The following is a 23,833-nucleotide window of genomic DNA, read 5'->3' on the forward strand; positions in this document are numbered from 1 at the left end:
AGGATATACTCCAATGTTACTGTTGTTGCATTCAGTTGCAAGCCTTCGGATGCTTGCGATATCTCCTGCCATGAACGAAGATTGACTTCGGTCATGAGTTCGAAGATTAAAGCAACATTTGATAAGGGTACTTCCCTTATCACGATGCAGGAGACGATACACAAGAAGTCTCGCGAGGCGAAATCCTGTCGACAACTCAAGCCTTAAACAAAGTACTAAAATAAAACAGAAAGAGACGTAAATTCATATATTCATTGATTGATTTTAAAAGATAACAATAACTCCTATTTATAATACTAATAACCTAACTTAATGAACAAGATAACAAATATATGGAAAAGATATGCAAATCCCTAATTTATCTAAACTAAATAATGATCGTATAAGTCGATACGTTCATTTTTTCATATCTCTTTCATATTTTGCATTATTATTTAGTTGTATTATTTAGTTACATAATTTAGGGATTGCATATCTTTTCCATATCTGGTTGTCTTGCTCATTAAATTATTATCAGTATTATAAATAGGGTTATTGTTATATTTTGTAAATCAGTCAATGAATATATGAATTTACGTTTCTTTCTTTTTAATTTTAGTACTTTGTTTAAGGCTTGAGTTGTCGACGGGATTCCGCTTCCCGAGACTTCTTGATTATCGTCTTCGGCATCGTGATAAGGGAAATACCCTTATCAGGGTGTTTACCTATTTTAGAAATTAATATGTAGGTCTTACCTAGCACAGGTGAAAGGTTACTTGTAGAGACTATGACACGCGTTCATGTTATCTTAGTTGTACAGGTGAGCATAAAATAAACATGATCCTTAAGTGCATAATTGAAGTAGGCTTAGTCTGGTTGCATGTTTCGTAGCAACTCCGAACGTACTAGGGGTAGTTCTCTTGTCTAATCAATTATCTTAATTTCTTTTTGTGCTTTTTTTCTCAAGCCTTTGGTTTCTCCAGTCCTTTCCAACACAACGAACTAACTTTTGTTTTGAGAACTTTTTAGTTAATACGCCTCACTGTGGATTCCACCCTAATTACTCCTCTTGACGCAATGCTCGTATATGTGTGTGTATCTTTCGTAATCCAAAATTCACAACAGAAGTTAATAATAATATATCACTATTAATCATCCACTTAAGTTATTTACTTTTCTCTAATTAATACTCCATTCGTTTTCTCATAGTTGAGACGAAACTTTTCGGCACGGAGTTTAAGAAATGGATGTCGAGTGTGTTAAATAAATAGATAAAAAAGTAAGAGAGAGAAAAAAGTAGAAAGAATAAAGTAGAAAGTGAATAAATTATAGAGAATAAAGTAAGAGAGAGTAAAGTAAGAAAGAGAAAAAAAAGTTACTATATATGGTAATGACTCAACTATGAGGTAACGGAGGGAGTACTCCCTTTGTCCCATTAAATAATGAAACATTTCCCTTTTCAAGTTGTCCCACTAAAATTGAAACGTTTTCAAAAATGGAAACAACTTAATCTCTAACTTTTTCTTTCTCTTACTTGATTCTCTATTCACTTAACTCACAAAACAACACTTCATAAAATTTAATGTTTCATATCCTTTGGTCATGATGAAAGCTACATGATTTACCATAATTATTTCATACTCAATACTCCATCCGTCCCCAAAGATTATGAACTATTTCCTTTTTCGTTTGTCTATGAAAAGTATGACTTTCTAATTTTGAAAAAGTCAAACAACACATTACCCCTACACATCATTTTATTTACAACTTATACTATTAACATTACCAACTTGTACCATTAAGATAATGTGGACCCACTCTCCACTAATGTTATTTCCACTACCCCTTCTCTCTCTCTCTTGTTTTTCTCCTATTTATTAAAACACGTGCCGAACCCATTGCTCATACTCTTTGGGGACGGAAGGGGTAATACTAAATCTATTTATTTATCCAATTAATAATTCATTTATATAATTAATTCTAAATTACCCATTCCAACATAAACCCTAAACTTTCACTTGCTTCGGTACCTTGTAGTTGTTTGTATGGAAAAAGACAAGCTATCTTAGATATGAATATAAGGATAGCAAGAAAGACAGTTCCAGGAGGTAGCGGCCGTATGTAGACTGTCCCGGCAAAGGTGCGGCGTCGAGAGGACGGAGAGAACTCGAGTGGCTGGGAGAGCAATGTGAATCTACGATTGGGCAATGTGGGTTACGGGTTTGGGTTAAGGCCGTAACCCTTTAACGGGTCCCACAATATATGGAAATAAAGGTTTATGTATATAAGCAACACCAAATACATGTTTTACGTATATACTGTAACAATCTCTCACTTATACTCAAATCATGCTTTAGAGTATACACTACTATAGCCAAAACTCTTCTGTTATATAAATCATATATCTTTAGTTCATTTCCAATAGGTACAAAACCAAACAATTGGTAACACTAAGTCGTCCAATAGTTATTTGGAAAAACCCCTGCCATCAACTTTTAGACTCAGATCACCTTCACATCTTGTAGAGTCACAGTTGTCTCACTGACTCGTAGCTGAGAGGTATTGTCTATAGACATCACCAATTGACCAATGTAGTAATAAGATAGTTGTTTATTTCTTCAGGTCTTTGGCAATCGAACAAATCCTAAAATTTCATCATCCTAATGTAATGCACAACATGGGGAAACCATCCATATTCCTCATATTTCCCTCGTATTCAGTGGCGGATCCGGGGGGCAGAAGGGGGCGACCGCCCCTACCCGACGACCCGCTAACATGGACCGGGACATAAATTTTCCAACGCCGCCCCTCCAATAGCTTCCGACGTCGCCCCCTTATCCTCCGAATTTCGATAGTTTCCGTCGCCCTGAAGCCTGAGAAAGAAGAGTTTAATTGGCTGTGACACCACTTGGGTCAACTTGTTGAAGCCCAAGTACTATAAATTTAAAGCCCAAGATTGTAGAGTAATTGAACCTATTCAATCTCAAATATAAATATGCCCAATGGCAGTCCATACTCCATAGTCCATACGTGATACAACAATTACAACTAAAATGCATATAATTAAACATAAAATTTGGAAAGAGATTGCAAATTACGAACATTCTAACCTTACGCGGCGACGCTGCTTTTAAGTTCATCAATCCCAATTCCCAAGCAGCCAATCCAAATCAGGATTGAATCTCTCCATTCTCACACTCTCATGACTAAAATCCTGCAAAGTAAGTTCCCAAATCTCAATTTTTCTATTCCCTTTTGCTGAATTAATGAAGTAATTTTTAATTCTGGAGCTAGGGAGTTTGAATTTTTGCTAAATAATATGAAGTTGGGGGTTTTGATTTGCGGACTGCTGAATTGGAATGATTATTTAATGATTGTAGTTCATTTAAATAGAAAGAAGCGGTGCGGAGACAGGAATGGTTTGTCGTATAGTTTCTCATATATTAAGGGTTTGTCGTATAGTTTATAACTTTCTTTAATGAAAGTGAATGGAATTGGTGTGGGAGTGTAGTTGGGCCAGGATATTTAGTTAATCATGTTTATTTGTTTAGTTATTAATTTTGTGTGGTATCTTTTGTTTGATCAGGAAAATCAGCAAATGGAAACATATTTGACAAAAAGGCCTTGAGTTTCAAGTGGATCTTCTATCATTAGGCAAGAGTTACAAGATTCAGACCAAATAATTGATAAAGATGAAGTTGAAGCTGACCCTGGTAAACGAAGTTCAATTGCAAGTTATGATATGAATATTCGTGATCAAATTCATAGAGAGTATGTAGCTAAAGGTCCTTTTTTTATTTAGTCTAACACCTTCACGGTGGAGGGTTGAGTAGGTCCCTCATCCCATATATTTCATCAAAAACGAAGAGGATACAATAAGACTATCCCAAAAGTGGATTCTCTCGAGAAAGCAAAAACTGCATGACCATTACAAAACTAAGGCTCAAAAAGAAAAAGCAAACAGCAACAAGCCATAAACTCAAACATGTGTTGAACAAGAACGCTAGCAAAAGCTATCAAAACCTAAAGTTGGGAAGCCCAAGCTGATCCTTTCTACACAGCGCCTTAACACGAGCAGGCGCTGATCTTCCTGTGTAAAAGGTCCTCATCCCTGGCTGAATGCCGATACCTGCCAGAAAATCAGCAGCTTTATTCCCTTCTCTAAAGATATGCAAAATTTTCCAGTTGATTCCCCTCAATTCCCGTCTGAATTTAGCCATGGTGATACAAACCTCACCCGGCCCCAGCTGCTCTAAGCTCAGCCACCGAACTACTACCTCTGCATCCATTTCAATCCATATCTGGGTGCCATGTTGCTTAGCCAAATGCACACCCAAGAGCAAGGCCGAGACCTCTGCTTCGAGCCCAGATTCTCCCTTGACATTAGTAGCAAATGCAGCAAGGATATCACCATCGTGATTCCTCACCACGCCCCCACCTCCCGCACTTTGTGTTGCCGGAAGGAAAGCACCATCCACATTAAGTTTAATCCACATAGGGTCTGGGGGTCTCCATTGAACTCTACCAACTTTCCTGGATCGAACTCCTCTACCCGCATCGTCCATGCCGTCCAGTCTCGGACAACAATCCTTCCACTGTTCTTGTCCTATTACTTTAGCTAGCATCAGGTTTCTCAGATGCAAGGTGACCTTCTTAATTATATTTTCAGCTTCAAACGCATTTTCCCGATGGACATTCTCATTTCTCTCCGTCCAGATATACCAAAGAATTAGGCAAGGAATTAGAACACTAAGGTGATTCTGAGACCTTATGCTCACGTTTCTCTGCCACCATCTTAGCCTTATCTCAATGTTTTCTCCTTCCTCGGCAAATTGAGGAACCTGAGGAAACCATCTCGCGAAGTGCTGCCACAATCTCCTTGCTGCACTCCCATTAACAAATAAATGCAATCTTGATTCCACGTTCGGTTTCTCACAACACCTACACTTGGATGCCAAATAAATTCCCCTCCATTGCAATTTTGTATCCACTGGTATTCTGTTGGCCAGCAACCGCCATAAGAACATGGATATCGAAGGGCTAATGCATTTCCCCTAGATGAGCTCATGGATAAGGCGTTTCTCCGCCCTGTTTCTTACTAAATCCCATGCCGAAGAGGATGAAAAATCACCACTGCCAGTTAATTTCCACCTTCCTCTGTCTCTTATCTCCCTATCAAAAGGAACTTGCAAGATTTCCTCAACGATTTCATCAGGTAAGCCCACCTCCTCCGCCAGAAGCCATAACTCCTCTTCATTCCATTGGTCTCCCACCCAAAATTCATTTACATTAAAGGGTTGTAAGAGAGCATTGGGACTGCACAGGTTAGCTAGCAATCCATTAGGCAGCCACTGATCATACCGGAAGCTCATATTTCCTTCTCCAAGCGCCCAACGGACCTGTTCTCGACATATTCCCCCTACCTTAAACATCTGTCTCCACATTGGGCTGAATCGGTTAGACCTATATGCCACCATCGGGAAGGAGACTGAACAGTATTTTTGAAACATGTATCGAGCCCAGAGAGAGTCTTGCTCTCTGAATTTCCACCACAATTTTATAGTAAAGGCTTCCACAGAATCCTTCAAACTTCGAAGCCCCAAACCCCCTTCATCCGTAGGTAAGCAAACCCTTTCCCATTTGATCCAATGAGTCTTCTTTGAGTTGTTGCAGGACCCCCATAAGAACCGAGCCATTACCTGCTCTATCTGCCTCAGTGCCCCTTTCGTAGGATCCAAAACCTGAAAGATATGGATCGGAATCGCCCCAAGAACACTCTTTAATAGAGTCAGTCGGCCCCCAAATGACAAGTGCATGTGACTCCAGCCATGTATTCTCGAAGATATCTTATCTCGAATGAACAAAAAGAGGTTGGTTTTCTTCGGTCCTCGATAAATAGGAACCCCAAGATACATAAAAGGAAGACACCCCTGTTGAAAGCCACTAGCCTCCTTAATCTTCTCCACCCAGTCTTGGTGTTTTTTATCAATGAAGAAACAACTTTTTCCCACATTCACTTTTTGTCCTGACACTTCCATGTAGTGCTTTAAATATTCAGACAGATTCAAAATAGCTGATTTCTGTGCCTGCGAGAAAATAATGATGTCATCCGCATATGCTAAATAAGAAACCCCCATGGTATACCTTTCCGTTCGATACATCATGTCCTTCTTCCCAAGTATGAGTCGGTCTAACAACCTTGATAAATAGTCTGCTGCCAAGATATATAACGAGGGGGAGATTGGGTCTCCTTGTCTCAACCCCCGGGAAGATTTAAAAAACCAGTTGGGCTTCCATTCACAAGCACCGAGAACCAACACAGAGAGATGCAATTCTCTATAAGCCTTACCCATTTATCTGAAAACCCCATCCGCTTCAGAACCTTGAGTAAAAATGGCCATTGTACTCGATCATAAGCTTTTTCCATATCTAGTTTGAGAACCATATTTGGAGAAGTCACTCCCTTCCAGATTTCATGGAATAATTCCTTAGCCAAGAGCACATTATCTGTCACGACCGCGGCTGATTAAGGATAATCTAACCACGGAATTTCGTGACTTAAAAAAAAGGGAGGGGAATGTAAGAAGAGGGGAAAGAAATTGGGGAAATTAAGAATAATTCCAATTTAGCTAATCAATATATATATATTAAAGGAAATAGTACTTAACGCGAGAGGCACTCGATCATACGGAATCGAGTGATTATTCATACATATTCAATTCATCAGAGTTTCAAGCGAAGTAACGTTGCTTGTTTAAAGGCATAGCGGAAGTAAAAGAACTCAGTTTCATGTATGAAGACACGAATCCCCGAGAGTTTATTCTTGATATGTTAACAGCACTCACTCCACCCGTCGCAGCTGAACCTGCACATTTAGAAATACATGCAGGGCTGAGTACAAAAGTACTCAGTAAACACATTGCCGAAAGATACACATATACATTTAAAAATATTGTCAAGCCATCATCACAGTAACACTCAAGGGTTTTTATTTAAAATACCTGAGCTTACTAAAGTCTTTGTTCGACTGCGCAGTCTAAGTTCTTTCATACTTTGCCATATCTGAACACCAAGTGCCGTGGAGATGGTGCTCTCCCACGGTCACCTACATCTTTCTCCAGCCGGGGAGGTGGCCACCTCCCAACGGCCTCCACTATATCATCTTTGTGCCGTGGAAGGTGGCCACCTTCCAACGGTCACCTGTGTACACTAATCCGAGTAGGGACACCACCCTCACTTGGACCCGAATTCGATTCTTACGTTCCAACCAAACAGATAGGCATAAAAAAAATCATTTATGGCAAGACAACAGCATTTGAACATGAACAACGAACATGAGTTCGAGTTTTCGCAACTATCAATTGAAAATAATTTTATTTTTATCCACATTAGTATGTAGGATAAGAAAGTTCACCTTGTATGACTTCCGAGGTTTCTAGCTATTAAATCCTCGTTTCACGGTGTTACTTTTTGAGAAAAGAAAAGGTCGGACTATACTTAGCTTCAAGGTTATAGTAGTTAAATAATGCATATAAAATCAGATTATTTTCTTTAATGGTTTTGGATTACAACATTATATTCTTAAAATTTAATCTGAAGATTTAATTTATTTCAAACTCAACTAGACTAGAAGATTGAACTGTAATTATTCATAAAATAAAATCTATGGAATCTTAATTGAAACATAGGCTAATATTTTTCTTAATATTAATCAATTTTTATTTTATTTTATTATTATTTTTTTCATAGAAAATTCCTATGTTCGTAAAGGACTAACATCCCTCATTTAATCCTAGCCTAGATTACTAAAACAATTGGGAATGGGCCTCTACTTAATTTACTACAACCATTAATTAATAGGTTGGTCTCTCACTTTTATTTTCTATAAAGTTTATACCCTTAGATTTAATTATTGTAATATTCATCTTATTATTTTATGTAGATTGAGGACTCGTCTCCAATTATGAGGATTTGTGGCTGCCCTTGTTGTCTTCGGTTTGCCGAGAAGCCATTTCCGGCAGATTGGCATCTCGTAGACATATACCTAGATTTAGTTTGTTTGTTTTTTTTTGTAAAGGCTCTAAAGTTTAAGTTTAAGATCTCATCACTTTATGCTTCTGACTATGGAGACTGTATTTTCTTTTTGTTAAATTCTATCACTATATGCTTATGTGTGATGAAATAATTAAGGGAAACACAAAATGGCTTCTGGTGTTACCTTTTTTTAAAAGACAGTGTATATTCAGTTTCCAGAGTCTGCACTTCCCGATGTCCTCGGTCCCACTTATTTCTTTTCTACTTCTTGCTTGTAGGAGTATTTGTGTTGGTGAGATTTTGTTGAAAGTGATGGGTGTGGAGTCATAAAAGTCGTATTTTATATACCTCCTAATCTTGCAATTGGTGTTATAAAAGGGGTGGAGCATTAAATGTTACTGACAAAGTTCATGTTATTCCCTTAGACAATTATCCTTCTGTCAGGTGAAAAACTTTTATCCTATGGTTGGAGAGGTTAGAGAAAGCTTAGAAGGATTAGGGGACGTCGATTATTTGCAGACTCATTAAATGCTCTCTGACAGATTGGTCTCTCATCAAACTTGAGGTGTAAGAAAAATATATGTATACATCCTTAGCCGCCCAAATAGATTACGCATATTTATCATTGATTTTGATTAGTTTATTAATATGTTATTCTCATTATTACAAATTTTATACAATAATTTATTATTGTATTTTAGTTTACTCATGGTAACCACACAACGTCTATTGCACGTCTCTACTAAGATCTCAAATATTAATTCTTTTAACATCAAGGAGGCGATCTGCTATTTCTGCTTCTTTTAACCTTTTAAAAATGTTACCGAAGACAATACGATTCCAGATTTTCAAGCTTCGCTTAAGCCGACTCAATTTCATTTGAATATTGATCATCCCTTTCGTGCCCGTGTCTTCTCTCTAGCTCCTCACAACCTCTTTCACAAACAAGTGATGTCTAGCCCACATATTCTGGAACCTAAAGGAAGGCCTAGTTCTCGGCCTCGGTACCCGACAACCCACAAGCAGAGGCCAATGATCAGAAAGTATTCTGGGCAGATTTGTTACTCTGGTAGTTTCAAAAATGCTCGCCCAACCTTCACCAAGAAAAACTCTATCAAGTCTCTCAAGAGTCTCCCCTCTTGCCCAAGTGAATTTCTGCCCATCCACCCCGACATCCAAAAGCTGGCAATCACTGATAGCTTCCGCAAAATCCACCATCTCCCTGGTTCTCTTCCCAACTCCTCCTTGCCTCTCATCCTCAGATACAAAGATATTGAAGTCGCCTCCCACAAGCCAAGGAAGGCCATCCATTTTGTTGCCAAAGTCCAAAGTTTATTCCACATCCCACTCCTTCCTTCTCTAGTACATTCACCATATGCCACCGAAATAAAGAAAGGTGCAGGTAAGGCAGGTGTAACAAGCCGAGCATGTAAAATCTGCTCCGAATCATCCCATCCATCTACTTCGAATCCCTCCTCAGCAAACAACCATATTTGTCCATTACAATTAAATCCCCTAAACTGTAAACCAAATTTCCTGCTAAAGAAGTCAGGTCTCGGTTTTGTTAGAGGCTCAATAACTGCCAATACTGAAATCTTATGTTCCATAATCAAACGTTTGATGTCATTTTGGGTGTTCACATTAGCCACACCCCAAGCGTTCCAAATCAACATATTCAGAGACATATCAAACCATATCAGTTGAGGCCTCTGCAAGAAGCCTTCCTTTCTTTGTCTTACTCTCCTCATCATCCATCTTAAGTAAATCTACCATTCTTTTATCCGCTGACTGACCCCTTTGTAATCTGGAGTCATCATCCGCTTCATCCTCATACTCCCAATCTTTTTCATCTTCATAAACCTCCGGATCAAAATCCCCATTAGGAAGCAATTTCATGTAGCGAGTTTTTGATTTAAGGCCTTTCGCTAGATCAGCAAAAGAGCTTTCAGAAGCCTCCATGGGTATCGAACTTAGCAAGGAAAACCTATTTTCAGAAACTCTCGGAGAGGAAACCCCACTTCTAGCCCCCACAAGTGAGGCACCAGGCTGAACCTGACCTTCATCCCCCGGCCACCCCTTCTGGCCCGAACCATCCCAGCCCCCCTTCCCCTGTTTCCCCCGCCTTTTATCATGGAACCAAGACCCCTCCTCATCCTGCTCCCTCCCCCAACATTCCTGCAAACTAATATTGGACCCAGGTGGCACCAAAGGTCCTTCATCATTGCCCATGGTCTTGCTCACAGGTTCCACCCCCAACCCCTGTCCCAAATTGGCCTCCAACCCTTTTCCCAAATCACCACCCTTAACCCCCAACCTCTCCTCCTCATTCAGCAAGCTCGTTTCTGTTTTAGAATTATAGTTCCTCCTCGCCGGCTTTTCTTTCTGACCGTTAGCATAGCAACTATCTCTAGAGTGTCCAACGTGCTTACAGTACTGGCAATAAAGGGAAATGCGATCCCATTTCACTGTTTGTCTGACCACTCTTCCCTGTAAATTTTGAACTATCTCACCCACCGGTGTCTTGGATATGTCTATCTCAATACACAGCCTAGCGAAGGATAATCTTGAGCGAGTGATTGTCGCATGATCTACCTGCAAAGGCTCACCCAATAGACTTCCAATTGCAAACAAGGCAGATTTTTCAAATAAATGAATAGGGAGTCCAATCAAATTGCACCAAATAGCAGCAATAGGTGATTCAAAGAACGGATCAAAATCCGGTGTCCATTTAAATACCCTCATAGGGTGTCTATCAACAAACCACACCGTCATTCCATTAGAACCACTCAGCAGCTTAACATAATCATCAATCAACTTAAACTGAATCAAAACATGTTTAGCATTTATGTATCTCCATGAAAATTCTCCTACAAACCTCATACCTTGTAAGGCCCTCTGAATTTGTAAGGATGAAGGGAAAGAGTGTGAAAATTTACCCACTACTGCATAGCCTAGCTTTTCAGCAAGGAAGGAGGTTTCTGCACTAGAGAAATGGATTGAAGGGAGCCCTGCGCTTTCTCCAGGAACACCAATTTTCACAATCTTCTCCTAATCAAAGCTAACCGATAAACTACCCCTTGTATTAGTACCTCCAGCCAAGGATGCCTTGTAGTTCTTTCCCCCTGCCCGCTTAAAACCCTCAGCATTCGAACTCTGACCCCCAACATGCCCTCCTTTGTTCATATTTCCCCTCCCTTCTACAATACTACTTTTTCCCTTCTCCCTAGTGTGTCTCAAGATTTCTTTGCTCAGAGGGGGGAAGTCATCGTCTATTCCATCCATACCAAACTGTGGTCCTTTACAGACTTATCTTCCCCTTTCCCTTCCAAACGATTCAGCTCCATCATCAGACATTCCCGCCCTGGATCCCCAACAACTGCTTCCGGTGTCACCTGTTCAACAATAAAATCCATTTCCTGCAAGGGTTGCGCAACCAAGTTCAGAGCACAAACATTCAGAACCCCCGCCGGAAGCAATTCCTTCTGCCAAGCTTCCTTGAGGTTAGACTCCACAGGCCGTGGATCAAGGTTACCCTGAGCAATCGGACTTTCTATTTCCCCCACATTCTGATCCTCCACCGTCGCAGCACCCTCAACGATAGGAATAACATCCATCACTCCCGACCCCTTTCCCCTAAGCTCTCTCTTCCCCTTGCCCACCTTAGAATCAAGCTCGTCGAACCCCTTCAACCCCAAATTCCTCAAAGCCCTACCCCGTAAACTCTCTTTCCTCATCTCCGCCATTCGCATAAGCGGGGATTTAGGACACAATTTTGCCGGACGACCACGAGAGGACATAGATTTCGCCGGACGTCCCCTTCTTTTCGGCGATCGCTTACAAGCCGGCGCATCAGCTTTGCAATCATCAATTGAGATCCCCAATTCCTTCTCTGTAACATCCCTAACCGAAGGGGCCTCCTCCGCCCCCACTGCCATTCCGACCCTGTCGCAGAGAACTCTACCTACCGAAGACGAAGCCTCCAAGCAACACCTCACACCACCAGAAACAAGGATCAGCAAGGAAACAGAAATCCGCAACAAGAAACGAAGGAAATCTCAGATCGGCCACTGTGAGAAAATCGCCACTACACTATGTGTAAATCGCACATAGTGAAGAGCCCCCCATGTAGCTAAAGGTCCTTGTCACCAAAAGGTCTCAATTTAAAAAAAAAAACACGTCAAGGAAAAGACAATTTTAGATATATTTGGTACAAGGATCGTAATTGGCTTTAATATAGTGTCTTGAATAATGTCGCATATTGCTTCTATTGTTTTCTTTTCAAACGTGATTCTGTGTCACCGAGGGATGAAGCATTTACTACTGATGGGTTTTCTATTTGGAAAAAACGCACTTGAAAAGTTCAATAATCATGTTGGAGATAAGAATAGTTCACAGAACAAAGCAAGAATAGAATATGAAATTGTTTGAATCAAAGGCAAAGTGTGACTTATGTTGTTCGTAGAGGTACTACAACAAAAGAGAAAGAATACCGAATTCTTTTGACTGCAACTGTTGATGTTATTCGTTTTCTATTAAGTAAGGTTTGCCTTTTAGGGGACATGACGAGTCATCTACTTCTTTAAATCAAGGCAATTTTCTTGAGCTGTTAAAATGGTATGGTTTGAGGCATGATGAAGTTGGTAAAGTAATATTGAAAAATGCTCTAGGAAATAATTAAATGACATCTTCGTCAATTCAGAAAGATGTAGTTAGGACTTGTGCAGTTGAAACTACACTTGAAATATTGAGAGAGCCTGGATATCGACTCTTTTCTATCATGGTTGATGAGTCTCGGGATTACTCAACAAAGGAGCAAATGGTTATAAGATTTGTGAACAAGAAAGGAGAGATAATAGAAAGATTTTTAGCCCTTGTTCATGTTAAAGAAACTAAATCAATTTGCTTGAAAGAGGCTATTGATTCTATATTTGCTATGTTTGAATTATCTTTGTCAAAAGTGAGAGGCCTAGGATATGATGGAGCATCAAACATGAGAGGTGAATTGTAATACCCCAAATTTATAAAATAGAAAATAGAAAAAAATAGAAAATGGAAAAATAAGGATTTGACTTTATATGTATGTGATAGTTAAATTAATAAATAGAAAATTTATTAGTCAAGGTATATGAAAAATGATAGTAGTGGATGAATTGAGTTCTTCTATGAGGAAAGAATATGAGGAAAGAATAAGATTGTAATATCCCAAACTTAAAGAAGTATAGAGTTAAAAATTAGATTTATAATTTGTGGTTTTATTCATATTTTTATTAATTAGATTAGTTTAGAAGTCAAATAAAATAAAAAGTTAAGAAATGAGAAAGAAAATAGGATAAAGAAAAAGAGAGAGAAAAAGAATATGTAAGTGAGGTGGAGTGTGGAGTGAAACATGTCCTATGTGGGAACTAAAGAAATGTAATAGTAATAAAATAAGGAAAGAGAAATTGAAGAAAGAAATAAAGAAAAGAAAAAGGGTGTTGGAATAGGATCAACACAGAAACTCTCTCTTCCACCCTCTCGGTAATCTATCTACCGCCGTCACCAAGATAGCTCCAGCAAATCCACCATGATGCAACTAAGCCACTCTGATAACCCCAAGTCCTAATTTTCTTTAGCTCTTCTAATTTCAGAATTTGAGTAGTCAAACCCACTTCCCAAATTGTTGAAATTAGAGGTTAGATTCTTCCACAGCTTCCATATTTTTGTTTCTAAGTGTAGTATTGATGTCAATTAAAGTGCATGCCCCAAGTTGAATAGGATGGGGAACTAATTTTGCCTTTTGTTCTAGCTTTTGAATTTATGACTTTTAATTGAATGTATTGATGAAATATAGTTCTATTATTGATTCCTTGCTTGGTTTGGGTATGAAAACAGAAATTAATTGTGGTTTTTGTAGGAGTCGAAAATTAGGGTTCATAGAATTGGGGGTTTTGTAGTTTTGATGATGATTGTGTGTAAATTGGCTTTAAAAACTTGCAATTGGGACTATGCTATGGTATAATATGTATGAAAATGATGAAAAATCTGATGTTGGAAATAGTATGTGGCCATAAGCTTTTGATATGAATTTTAAAGACTTCTTATTGATATTGTGATACTACATAATGTTGGGGATACTTTGTTATGAAGTTTTGTGTTGTTTATTGATATAATTATAAGCTAAAAATGATTTGGTAAAAGAGGTTTAAATGTTGGTTGATATTAAAAGGATTTTGGTTAAAGTTTTAGATTTAAAATGCCAATAGATTGAGAAGAACTGTAAAGTGTGGTGGCTGTCCATATTTGAAAAACTAAATAAGTTTATTTTGTAGAGAAAAAACTTTGGGACTTATAATTTTTGGGACAGCCGCTGTACTCTCTTTCCTAGAGTTTTGTTTAGCCTTATCATGTTATTCTTCTTCTTCTGGATATAAAGTAACTTGATGTGCTTTAACTGGCTATATATGATTTAATGACTTTGTTTTGGGGAGTATTTGTGTTATGAGCTAATGAAAACTTAAGTTCATGTTTAATAAGGTAAAAGAGAAATAGAAGTTGGTTTTGATTTGTGATTTGAGTGTTAAATATATGTGCTTCTTTTAAAAATAGGCAAACCAGATTCAAGTGGAAAGACAAGATCTTGGAGGAAACGAATAATTTAAAAGGAGTTTTATTGACATGAACAGGTAGTGTACACGTATTCTATAATTTAATGTCTTTTACTTTGATTAAATATTACTACGTGTGTCTATGTAATTGATATACTTGTGCGGTTGAGCTTAAGGAGGTATTTGAAATATATGATACTTCTGCAAATACGTTGGGATAATGTGGAATAGTTGATTAGTGATCAAAGTTTTGTGGACTGTATTTAATGTGATATGACAGGAATGGTGATATTGAAATGTAAGATGATGGAGAATCTTGGTTTCGTATGTAAAAATTGTAAGTATGCCTATGATATGTTGATAGATGATATGTACCCTATATGGGTAATACATAATAGATGCCTTATGATAGGCCTATATGATAGATGCCCTCATCGGGCTACTTATAGTGAGGCTGAACTTGAGGCTGAATGTGTTATTTATTTGATAAGTGATTGTTGTGCTTTAACATTAATTAAATGGTTGTGATTCTCTCATAGTATATATACGTTGCGTTGTCCGATAGAAAGCGACAAGGATGATGCGTTATATTGTGTTATGTGTGCTATTTAAATAAGATTCAGAAAAGACATATGTGCCTAAAATAATCTGCAGTGAAGTGACTATCTCGAAAGCTATATATTGTGTTGAATGATTTATAAGATGAAAAGTTGTCTGAATGACTTGCTATATATTTGTGCTATAGGCATTTATGGTTTTATTTAACATATGGCATATCATTACTGAAAGTAATTCATTATTTATAAATGAATCTGTTGGTTGTTGATTTGATGGAATTATTTAAGGATTGAAAGGAATTTATTTGAAAATGATACAGGTACTTAAATGGTTATGATGTCTCAAACTATATTATGATGGTTGATAAATAAAGTGCCGAATTTGACGGGATAGCATGTTATACTTGCTCTATATTGAGATAAGATAATTTTGGTAGACCGATATCTTGTTATTATTGAAAGTGGAACCGGTTTATATGATTAGGTTTGTTATGTTAGTTGACAGATTTGTTATTATATGAAATGATATATTGATTGCTATCAGATCGAGAAATGTAATATAGATAGATGGTGTACGACTTTCCAGGTAACAAAGCTATTTGTTTTGTAATGGATATCGAATAAAATTTTAGGGACTATATTCCTAAATGTGATTACACTACGAGTTTAAGCTCACCCCTTCTTCTCCTTTTGCAGAGTATAGTAGTGAGGAGTCTCGCTAGTTGGGCAGCTGCACGTCACTGCGCGTGTCTAGTCACTATCTCTTTTGTCGATAAAGTTACAGTGGTAGAAGTGGCATGCTACTTGAGGATTTATAGACGTGTATAGTTGGATAGATTTTTGTCGTATCATATTGATAATTATGTATTAGTGTGTATTTGTTTGTCGGAAAAGGAAATATATATATATATATATATATATATAGGGATGTATTCAGGTCAGAACGCTAAGTATAAGTAAAACTCAAAACACTTGCAGTCCATTGGATCTTATGATCTAACGGTTAGATTAATGTCATGTGTCATCTAATGATGTAGAATTTTAGACTAATAATGTAGCTCGGATAATAATGTAGCATTTTAGTTTAATAATGTGCAGTTTTAGTCTTACAATGTACATTTCTAGTCTAATAATGTACCTCGGCTAATAATGTAGATTTTTAGTATGATAATGTAACTAATCACAACCATCCAATCTAATGATCCAAGGGTTGTGATTAGTGCTGTGTTTTACACTAAGATGCTGTAAGGACTTAACACACCCCTATATATATATATATATATATATATATATATAGTTGTGATCAATGTCGAACTCTTCTTAAAGACCGAACTAGAGACCAAATTTGGGCCACTCATTTTTCTTTATCTTATGATTATGATTAATTTAGAATTAATTTAATATTTTATTTAATAAAAACGTTTTTAATTTATTTTTTTTTAAAAAAAATTAATAAAATTAAATTCTTTTTGAATTTTTTTAGAATTAATTTAATATTTTATTTAATAAAAACGTTTTTAATTTATTTTTTTTAAAAAAATTAATTTTTAAAAAAAAAATTTAAATTTTTTTAGAATTTTTTTTATTCGATAAAAACTTGCTGGAGTAAATAATGAACTATATTCACTATATAATGAACTAAATGAATGTATGTTATGAAGTAATTTTTCGCATTCATTATATACTGAATTTACTTCAACTGAAAGATAATTATGTCATAACACATTATGAAGTAATAAAATAATAAAATGAAGTAATAAACTAATGAAATGAAGTAGTAAACTAATGAAATGAAGTAATAACATAACTGTATGAAGTAATAAACTAACGGAATGAAGTAATAGCATAACTGAATGAAGTAATAAACTAACGGAATGAAGTACTAAACTAATAGAATGAAGTAATAACATGATTGAATGAAGTGATAAACTAACGGAATGAAGTAATAACCCTAAACCCAACTAAAAGATAATTATGTCATAACACATTATGAAGTAATAAACTAATGGAATGAAGTAATAGCATGACTGAATGAAGTAATAAACTAACGGAATGAAATAATAAAGTAATAGAATGAAGTAATAGCATGAATAAATGAAGTAATAAACTAACGGAATGAAGTAATAGCACGACTGAATGAAGTAATAAGTTCATAACATACATTCATTTAGTTCATTATGTAGTGAATATAGTTCATTATTTACTCCAACAAGTTTTTATCGAATAAAAAAAATAAAAAAAAAAATAAAAAAACTAAAAAAAAAATTAAAAAAATTAAAAAAAAATTAAAAAAATTAAAAAATATATAAAAAATCTAAAAAATATAAAAAATAAAAAAAAACGTTTTTTTTTAATAAAATATTAAATTAATTGTAAATTAATCATAACCATAAGATTAAGAAAAATGAGTGGCCCTAATTTGGTCTCTAGTTCGGTCTTTAAGGGTGGATTTGTGGTTAATAGGACTATATATATATATATATATACACATATGGAGAGTCGGGTTCTTATTAAGAGGTTGAGCATTACCAAAAGGTGACACCAATTATTCGGTTTTGTAAAACGAGTAAGGGGTGTTACATGAATTCAATGGATTGAAAGCATTAATTTTAAAGGAAAACTCATCTGCTTGGTATGTCCATTGTTTTGCCCACCAGCTTCAATTGGTTTGTGATTTTTATAATTTGTCTCAGAAAAATCAATATGTATGTGATATTTTTAGTTATCTTGGCTTAATTGTTACATTATTTGGATCTTCTTGCGAAAGGGCCGGTCAACTTTGACAAAATGAACATGATAGACTTGTTCAAATGATGGAGAACATGGATATTATAACAGGTGAAGGCAAAAATCAAGAAACTTTTTTGAAGAGACCGGGTGACACTCGGTGGGGATCTCATTATACCTCCATAATTCGTCTTGAAAGTATGTGACCTTAGGTAACAGAAGTGCTTGAAACCGTACATATTGATGGAACTGAGATCTCAACAAGGGGAAAAGTGGTAGGTGTTCTACAAAAATTGGAGTATATGAATTTGTATTTCTTATGATCTTGATGAAAAAATTGTTAGGAATGATTCAACCACTGATTGAGAATGTTAAAGAAAGCTTAAGATCATTTCGAGAAGTTGGATGTGATACTTTCTTGCAACAAGTGGATAATTTTTGTGGGGCAAATGACATTGCTATCACTAAAATGGATGATGTTGCTCCAAAACGGATTTGCATGAGGAATGGTACAAACATCACTAGCTACCATCATTACAGTGTTGAAATATTTTGCCAGGTAATTTGATAAAATTTAATATCTTATTAATTTATTACATTAGATTTATTTTTATACTTAATTTTGCTTGTACAATTAGATCATTGACTTACTTATGCAAGAGATGGAAAATCTTTTTTCTGAGTCATCTATAGACTTGCTTCGTTGTATGGCATGTCTGGATCCGAAAAATGACTTCGCCGCTTTTGATGCTGATAAGCTTGCTCATCTTGGTAGCCTTTATCCAAAGGATTTCTCATTGAATGAACGTACAATGTTGCTTGAAGAACTTGAACTATTTGTTGGTGTGATGATAAAAGGTGATCGATTGATTGGTATTGAAGATTTGGGTTGCCTAGCTCGAAAGATGGTAGAAACTAAGAAGCATATATTTTTTCCAATAGTAGATCGCTTGATTGAATTGATATTACTCTTTACCTTTGGCAATTGCATCTGTTGAAAGAGTATTTTCTGATAAAAAAAATTGTCAAGACTGATCGACGGAATAGGATGGGAGATGATTGGTTGAACGATCGTTTGGTGATATATAGAGAAAGGTCCATCTTCGCCCTTGTCTCTAATGAAAGAATCTTGACACATTTTCAAGATATGGATACCCGTAGAAGTCAGTTGTCGCAATTAACGGATGCAAGTGCTACTTGAATTGTAATATGTTAGTTTTATTATTATCAAGAAATATATATTAAAGTTAATGATATTTAATATTTTATCAGTTTATTTTTTATATTGCTTCGCCCCCTCCGTTTTAAGTCTCTGGATCCACCACTACTCGTACTGCAACAATTTAAATTAGAGGGTATTTTATCGCAACCCAAACACTAAGGAAAATAATATCATAACGCAAACATTATAGTACAATGTTGATTTGGACCACACAACAATGTGTTTCTTGACGGAGTAGCCATCGAATAATATCTACAAAATTACCAAAGTTAATTCATAATTCACCAAAATTGAACCACGTATTATTAACTTTATACCATGTTGGGGTTGCAGCTGAAGATTTTGCAGAATAAATAAATTAGCAAATGTGATATATTGGGTTGAATATCGAATCATTACTTTTCGTGCAATTCAAACAGGTTGCATGCTGGGAACACATATAATTCATGCATAAGGAATATACGCCCTGATTCATGAATTCTACTGATAGATTTCATTTCGTCAAGCTTCAAAGAATCGAAGTGGTTTGCTTACTTCTCCACGTGAAGATCTTTGTTCTCGACCATGGATCTTCTATTCTGCTTCCCAAACTCAATTTTTGATCTTTGGGTGGACAAAGTTTATCAAAATCAGAAAGGACTTGACTAGAGAAGGGACATAATTCTCTTGCACCGAGAAAAGAAATATTCAACCACCATTGTAAGAGGGATGAAAATTATAAGACTCAGGTGTACTATGTCTCTTGTCTAGTATCCTTTATATAGAGTTATTTGGCTAGATCATGAATCTATGGAGGTTGGACATGGATAATTATTTAGGTTTTCACTCATTAAAATGAAATCAATTTAATTCAAATCCAATTAAATATTATATCCGTGTTTAAGATATATATAAATATTCATTAATTAATTCTAAGTTTGTTGTTTGACTTTTAAATACTTAACATCCTTTTTCAAGAGTGGTCTAGTTTAGAAACTTTATTTGTCATTTGATGACTAAATTTCAATTGACCAGTTTTCTAAATAACAAAGCTTCTTTACTTATACCTCTTGTGGATATTATCAAATTGAACTCGTCCGACATATGATTCATTGCAATAAAAAATAGAGGGAACATCTTTTCAGGTCCATGATCTTTGCCAAAGTATCATTTTAGGTCCGTAAACTTTGAAAATATCATTTTAGGTCCGTGAACTACAAGTTAATATCATTTGAGGTATTTTGAACTTTTTCCGGACGAAAATGCCCTTAAGGCCTTCAAAGGGCAATTTGGACAATTCTTTCGCTACTCATCTTGCGTCAAAGACCTAGAGTCCAACAATTTTTTTACTACTCCTATTTAATTCAGTTACCATCCAAATTGAACTTAAATATAATTAAAATTTGCCGTAAAAAATATGTGTTAGTTTTTCAATTATTAGATGACTAATTGTAATGATAGTAAATTGGGACTTTATACTTTATTTTATTTTTTCAATCTAAACTGCATTTTATTTAGTTAATTTGTTTTAAAATTAGATAGCTATTAATTTGGATTGTTATTCGGAGATGAATTTCAAAATAGAGTCAATTAACATCTAAATTGAATTTAAATATAAAAATTTTTCGTTAAAAATTGTTGGATTTTATGTCTTTGACGCAAGATGATTGACGAAAGAATTTTCCAAATTGACCTTTGAAGGTCATAAGGGCATTTTCGTCCAAAAAAATTTCAAAATACCTCAAATGATATTAACCCGTAGTTGATGGACCTAAAATGATATTTTCAAAGTTTACGGACCTAAAATGATACTTTGGCAAAGTTCGTGGACTTAAAGATGTTCCCTCTAAAAAATAATAGCACCACTAGACATTAATCATCACTATCCTAAGATATCAGGATTCACGTGTTACAAAAGGCACACACACCTTTTGATAAATCAAAGTAGTGTATAATCAACTCAAAGTAATATCAACAATAATTAAGAAATAACAATCACCGAAACCTCATCTTTCAGTAAATAGCTAAGAAAGACGTATTTCATTGAAGATTCGTTCAACGCTATATACTACACTAGTGTCGTTTATTTCCTTAGTATGGATATTTACGGACTGACACTGCAACCTTTCGTGATAAATAGTCAAAACATATTTAAGAATAAGAATTAGACTTATTTCTTTCTTATACATTTAAATGTAAGTAACATGTATAAGCAAAACACATTGTAATAAAATATTCTTTCTCATTAATTAGTAATAATTGATAAAGAGTTTTTACATGTGTAACTACTCTAAAGATGTTTTAAAACATACTAAAACTCTAACATACTAATTAACACATAATACACTCTTTTTGTTTTAATTATTTATTACTATGACTCTTTTTTGCTTTGACTATTTATTAATTCTACCATTTAAAAAAATGAGTGTAAAAAGTAAGTGATTCAAGAAACGTGAAACATAGAGAGAGTACATAATTATATAATCAAAGCAGCAAGCCATATAAATGACGACATGGGTTTGGGAAACCTATTTTTTTGTGGTTTATCTGCCGATAAATGGAATTGTTCTTTTCTTACATGCAATATGGAGTAGTAATTTTCATTAGCTTCTAAAATATTAATTTATGTACACTTTATCCATAGAAAATAGTAGTAGCATTTTTTTTTTCAATTTTAGTCCACCTAATAAAATTAGTTTCTATCGATATATAGTAAAAGGTTTTTTCTAACAAAGTAAATTTTATTTTCTATTATCCATACTTCAAAATATTTTCTCTCTGTTATTCTATTGTTTTATCAATTTTGACCTTTACCACATTTTGGTATAATTTGGACTTTTTTAGCCCATGCGCATGCTACTGAATTATTCGCTTTTAAATTATCATCTAAACTATTCTGAGATTGATATTTAATAATCTTGGTTACTGTTTTCTTTTTTGTCGCAAGATAACATGTATTTTTACTATCATGTTTATAGTAGATGAGCATCTTTAAATAGGACATTTCGCCCAAAAAATCATTCATGGCGGTATGGATTGCTGAATATTTAAGCAATGTGAATTTATCTTTTGTATTGGAGTATTCATTTGTGTGTTTAACTGTGTGTGGTAGGTGGAAAGTATCAATAATACAGTAAACATTACCCTATTGGAATATGCTTATCTGTGTTCTAAATTAATAAGTAGGAATATGCTCCAGAACCTTTTATTATGACTTTAGGCTATTCAATTTTGAATTGGCTGCTACATCTTTCATAGGAGTATTTCGTATCGACAAAGTTACGAGTCACGACACTTTTTTTTTTGGCACGTTTTTTTATTTATGATAAATTTTTTCCAGGATATGTGTTGTGTGTCTGATTTTTCATACATTTGTTACGAGTGATTTTTCATACATTTTTGTTTTAAATTTCAAATAAGCAAAGTAATTAGTATCGCTTATATAAAATGAGATCAATATGATTAAATATGGTATTACAACGCAATTATTCAAATTTAGAGATGAAACACACCAAATTTGGTTGTTTGAATCTATGTAATAATGTGTCTTCTTCTTTATTATAGTAGTAGAACTTACTAAGTACTCCATAACTAGACTAGTAGCATAGAAAACGAAAACAAAATTCGTAAGCAGTCAGTGAAAATATCACAACTATGAAATAAATAAATCTTACTAGTATCCAGACTTTTTTCTAGTTCAATTACTTTTAGATAATTCATTGCCGCTAATTGCAACTGTATTTGGTTTTAAAAGGATATAACGAAAAAGGGGAAAATAAATAATTTAGTGGATTCCTTAAAAAGTCCTTTTGTACTCTAACGTTGTTATATCCTACTGCCAAAACAACATTTTTTACGACCTTGTCCGAAAGATTTCTTTGTATTTGATTAATACTGTAAAAATTAGCCTCCAAATAAAGAAGGCGTTCCCATTAACTATTTATACCTATGAGTTTACAATAGGAAAGTTTCCAAAAGAATTAATTAAATTAAGTCAAATTTTAATATGTCACACATTCATTAAAATCAATCGAAATTTTTTTAAAGTTTTACTTTGCTAAATTATCCAATAACAAAAAAAATACTCCATCATCTGTATAAAACGATAATATATTTGATCGAATTTTCTCATCATAGAATAATTGAAATTAAATTTAACCTTTATGATTTCTACAATTTGTCCTTCCTAATATTCGAAAATCTTAATTACCTTTTAATTTTAAACTATTACACTAATTTTTAGTGGAAATTATTTCTCATCATACTTGATATTCCCTTCATTTCGGTTCAAGTGATTGACTAATATTCTACACACGTTTTAAAAATAATAATAATAATAAATAATTATAATAGAAAGAAATAAAAAAATAAAGAGGGAACATCTTTTTTGGTCTACGAACTTTGCCAAAGTATCATTTTAGGTCCGTGAACTTTGAAAATATCATTTCAGGTCCATCAACTATGGGTTAATATCATTTGGAGTACTTTTTAACTATTTCCAAGTTTTTTTGGACAAAAATACCCTTGATACCTTAAAGGGTATATATTTTTAATAAACTTATCCTATACTCATATTTTTTATAAATATCTTTACTATATATTTTTATGAATTTTCAAAATATAATTTGACTTTCAATATTATCACTTAATTTTGTAATTAAGTGACATGCAAGAAAAGATCCTTATTAAATTTTTTATTATTAAAGAAAAGTTCTTTATTCAATTCATGGACTAAAAAAGATGTTCCCTCA

At 34.8% G+C, this 23,833-nt stretch overlaps 1 protein-coding gene and 2 long non-coding RNA genes across 3 annotated transcripts; all 3 read left to right on the plus strand.

The window, feature by feature from the left end:
* The first annotated feature begins 3,082 nt into the window (after nt 1–3,082).
* LOC125217709 lies at nt 3,083–8,203 on the plus strand. The gene is made up of 3 exons (XR_007175790.1): nt 3,083–3,200; nt 3,566–3,692; nt 7,922–8,203. It is a non-coding gene; the product is annotated as an uncharacterized LOC125217709 (long non-coding RNA).
* Nucleotides 8,204–13,445: 5,242 nt separating this feature from the next.
* LOC125219280 lies at nt 13,446–16,031 on the plus strand. Its single transcript, XR_007176102.1, has 3 exons — nt 13,446–13,684; nt 14,599–14,675; nt 15,851–16,031. It is a non-coding gene; the product is annotated as an uncharacterized LOC125219280 (long non-coding RNA).
* Nucleotides 16,032–17,967: 1,936 nt separating this feature from the next.
* Nucleotides 17,968–19,082, plus strand: LOC125221009. The gene is made up of 4 exons (XM_048123134.1): nt 17,968–18,079; nt 18,226–18,440; nt 18,520–18,789; nt 18,912–19,082. The coding sequence occupies exons 1-4, from the start codon at nt 17,968–17,970 to the stop codon at nt 19,080–19,082; spliced, it is 768 nt and encodes a 255-aa protein (XP_047979091.1).
* Nucleotides 19,083–23,833: the final 4,751 nt, after the last annotated feature.

The sequence above is a fragment of the Salvia hispanica genome, chromosome 4, assembly GCF_023119035.1.
Source record: "Salvia hispanica cultivar TCC Black 2014 chromosome 4, UniMelb_Shisp_WGS_1.0, whole genome shotgun sequence".
NCBI classification, from domain to species: domain Eukaryota; kingdom Viridiplantae; phylum Streptophyta; class Magnoliopsida; order Lamiales; family Lamiaceae; genus Salvia; species Salvia hispanica.

What these genes read in the sequence shown, in the direction of transcription:
- LOC125221009 (XM_048123134.1), top strand. Translation starts at nt 17,968, where the DNA reads ATGGAGAACATGGATATTATAACAGGTGAAGGCAAAAATCAAGAAACT. An exon ending in CTCCATAATTCGTCTTGAAA is followed by an intron (nt 18,080 to 18,225) that starts GTATGTGACCTT and finishes AAAAATTGTTAG; the next exon opens with GAATGATTCAACCACTGATT. An exon ending in GTGTTGAAATATTTTGCCAG is followed by an intron (nt 18,441 to 18,519) that starts GTAATTTGATAA and finishes TTGTACAATTAG; the next exon opens with ATCATTGACTTACTTATGCA.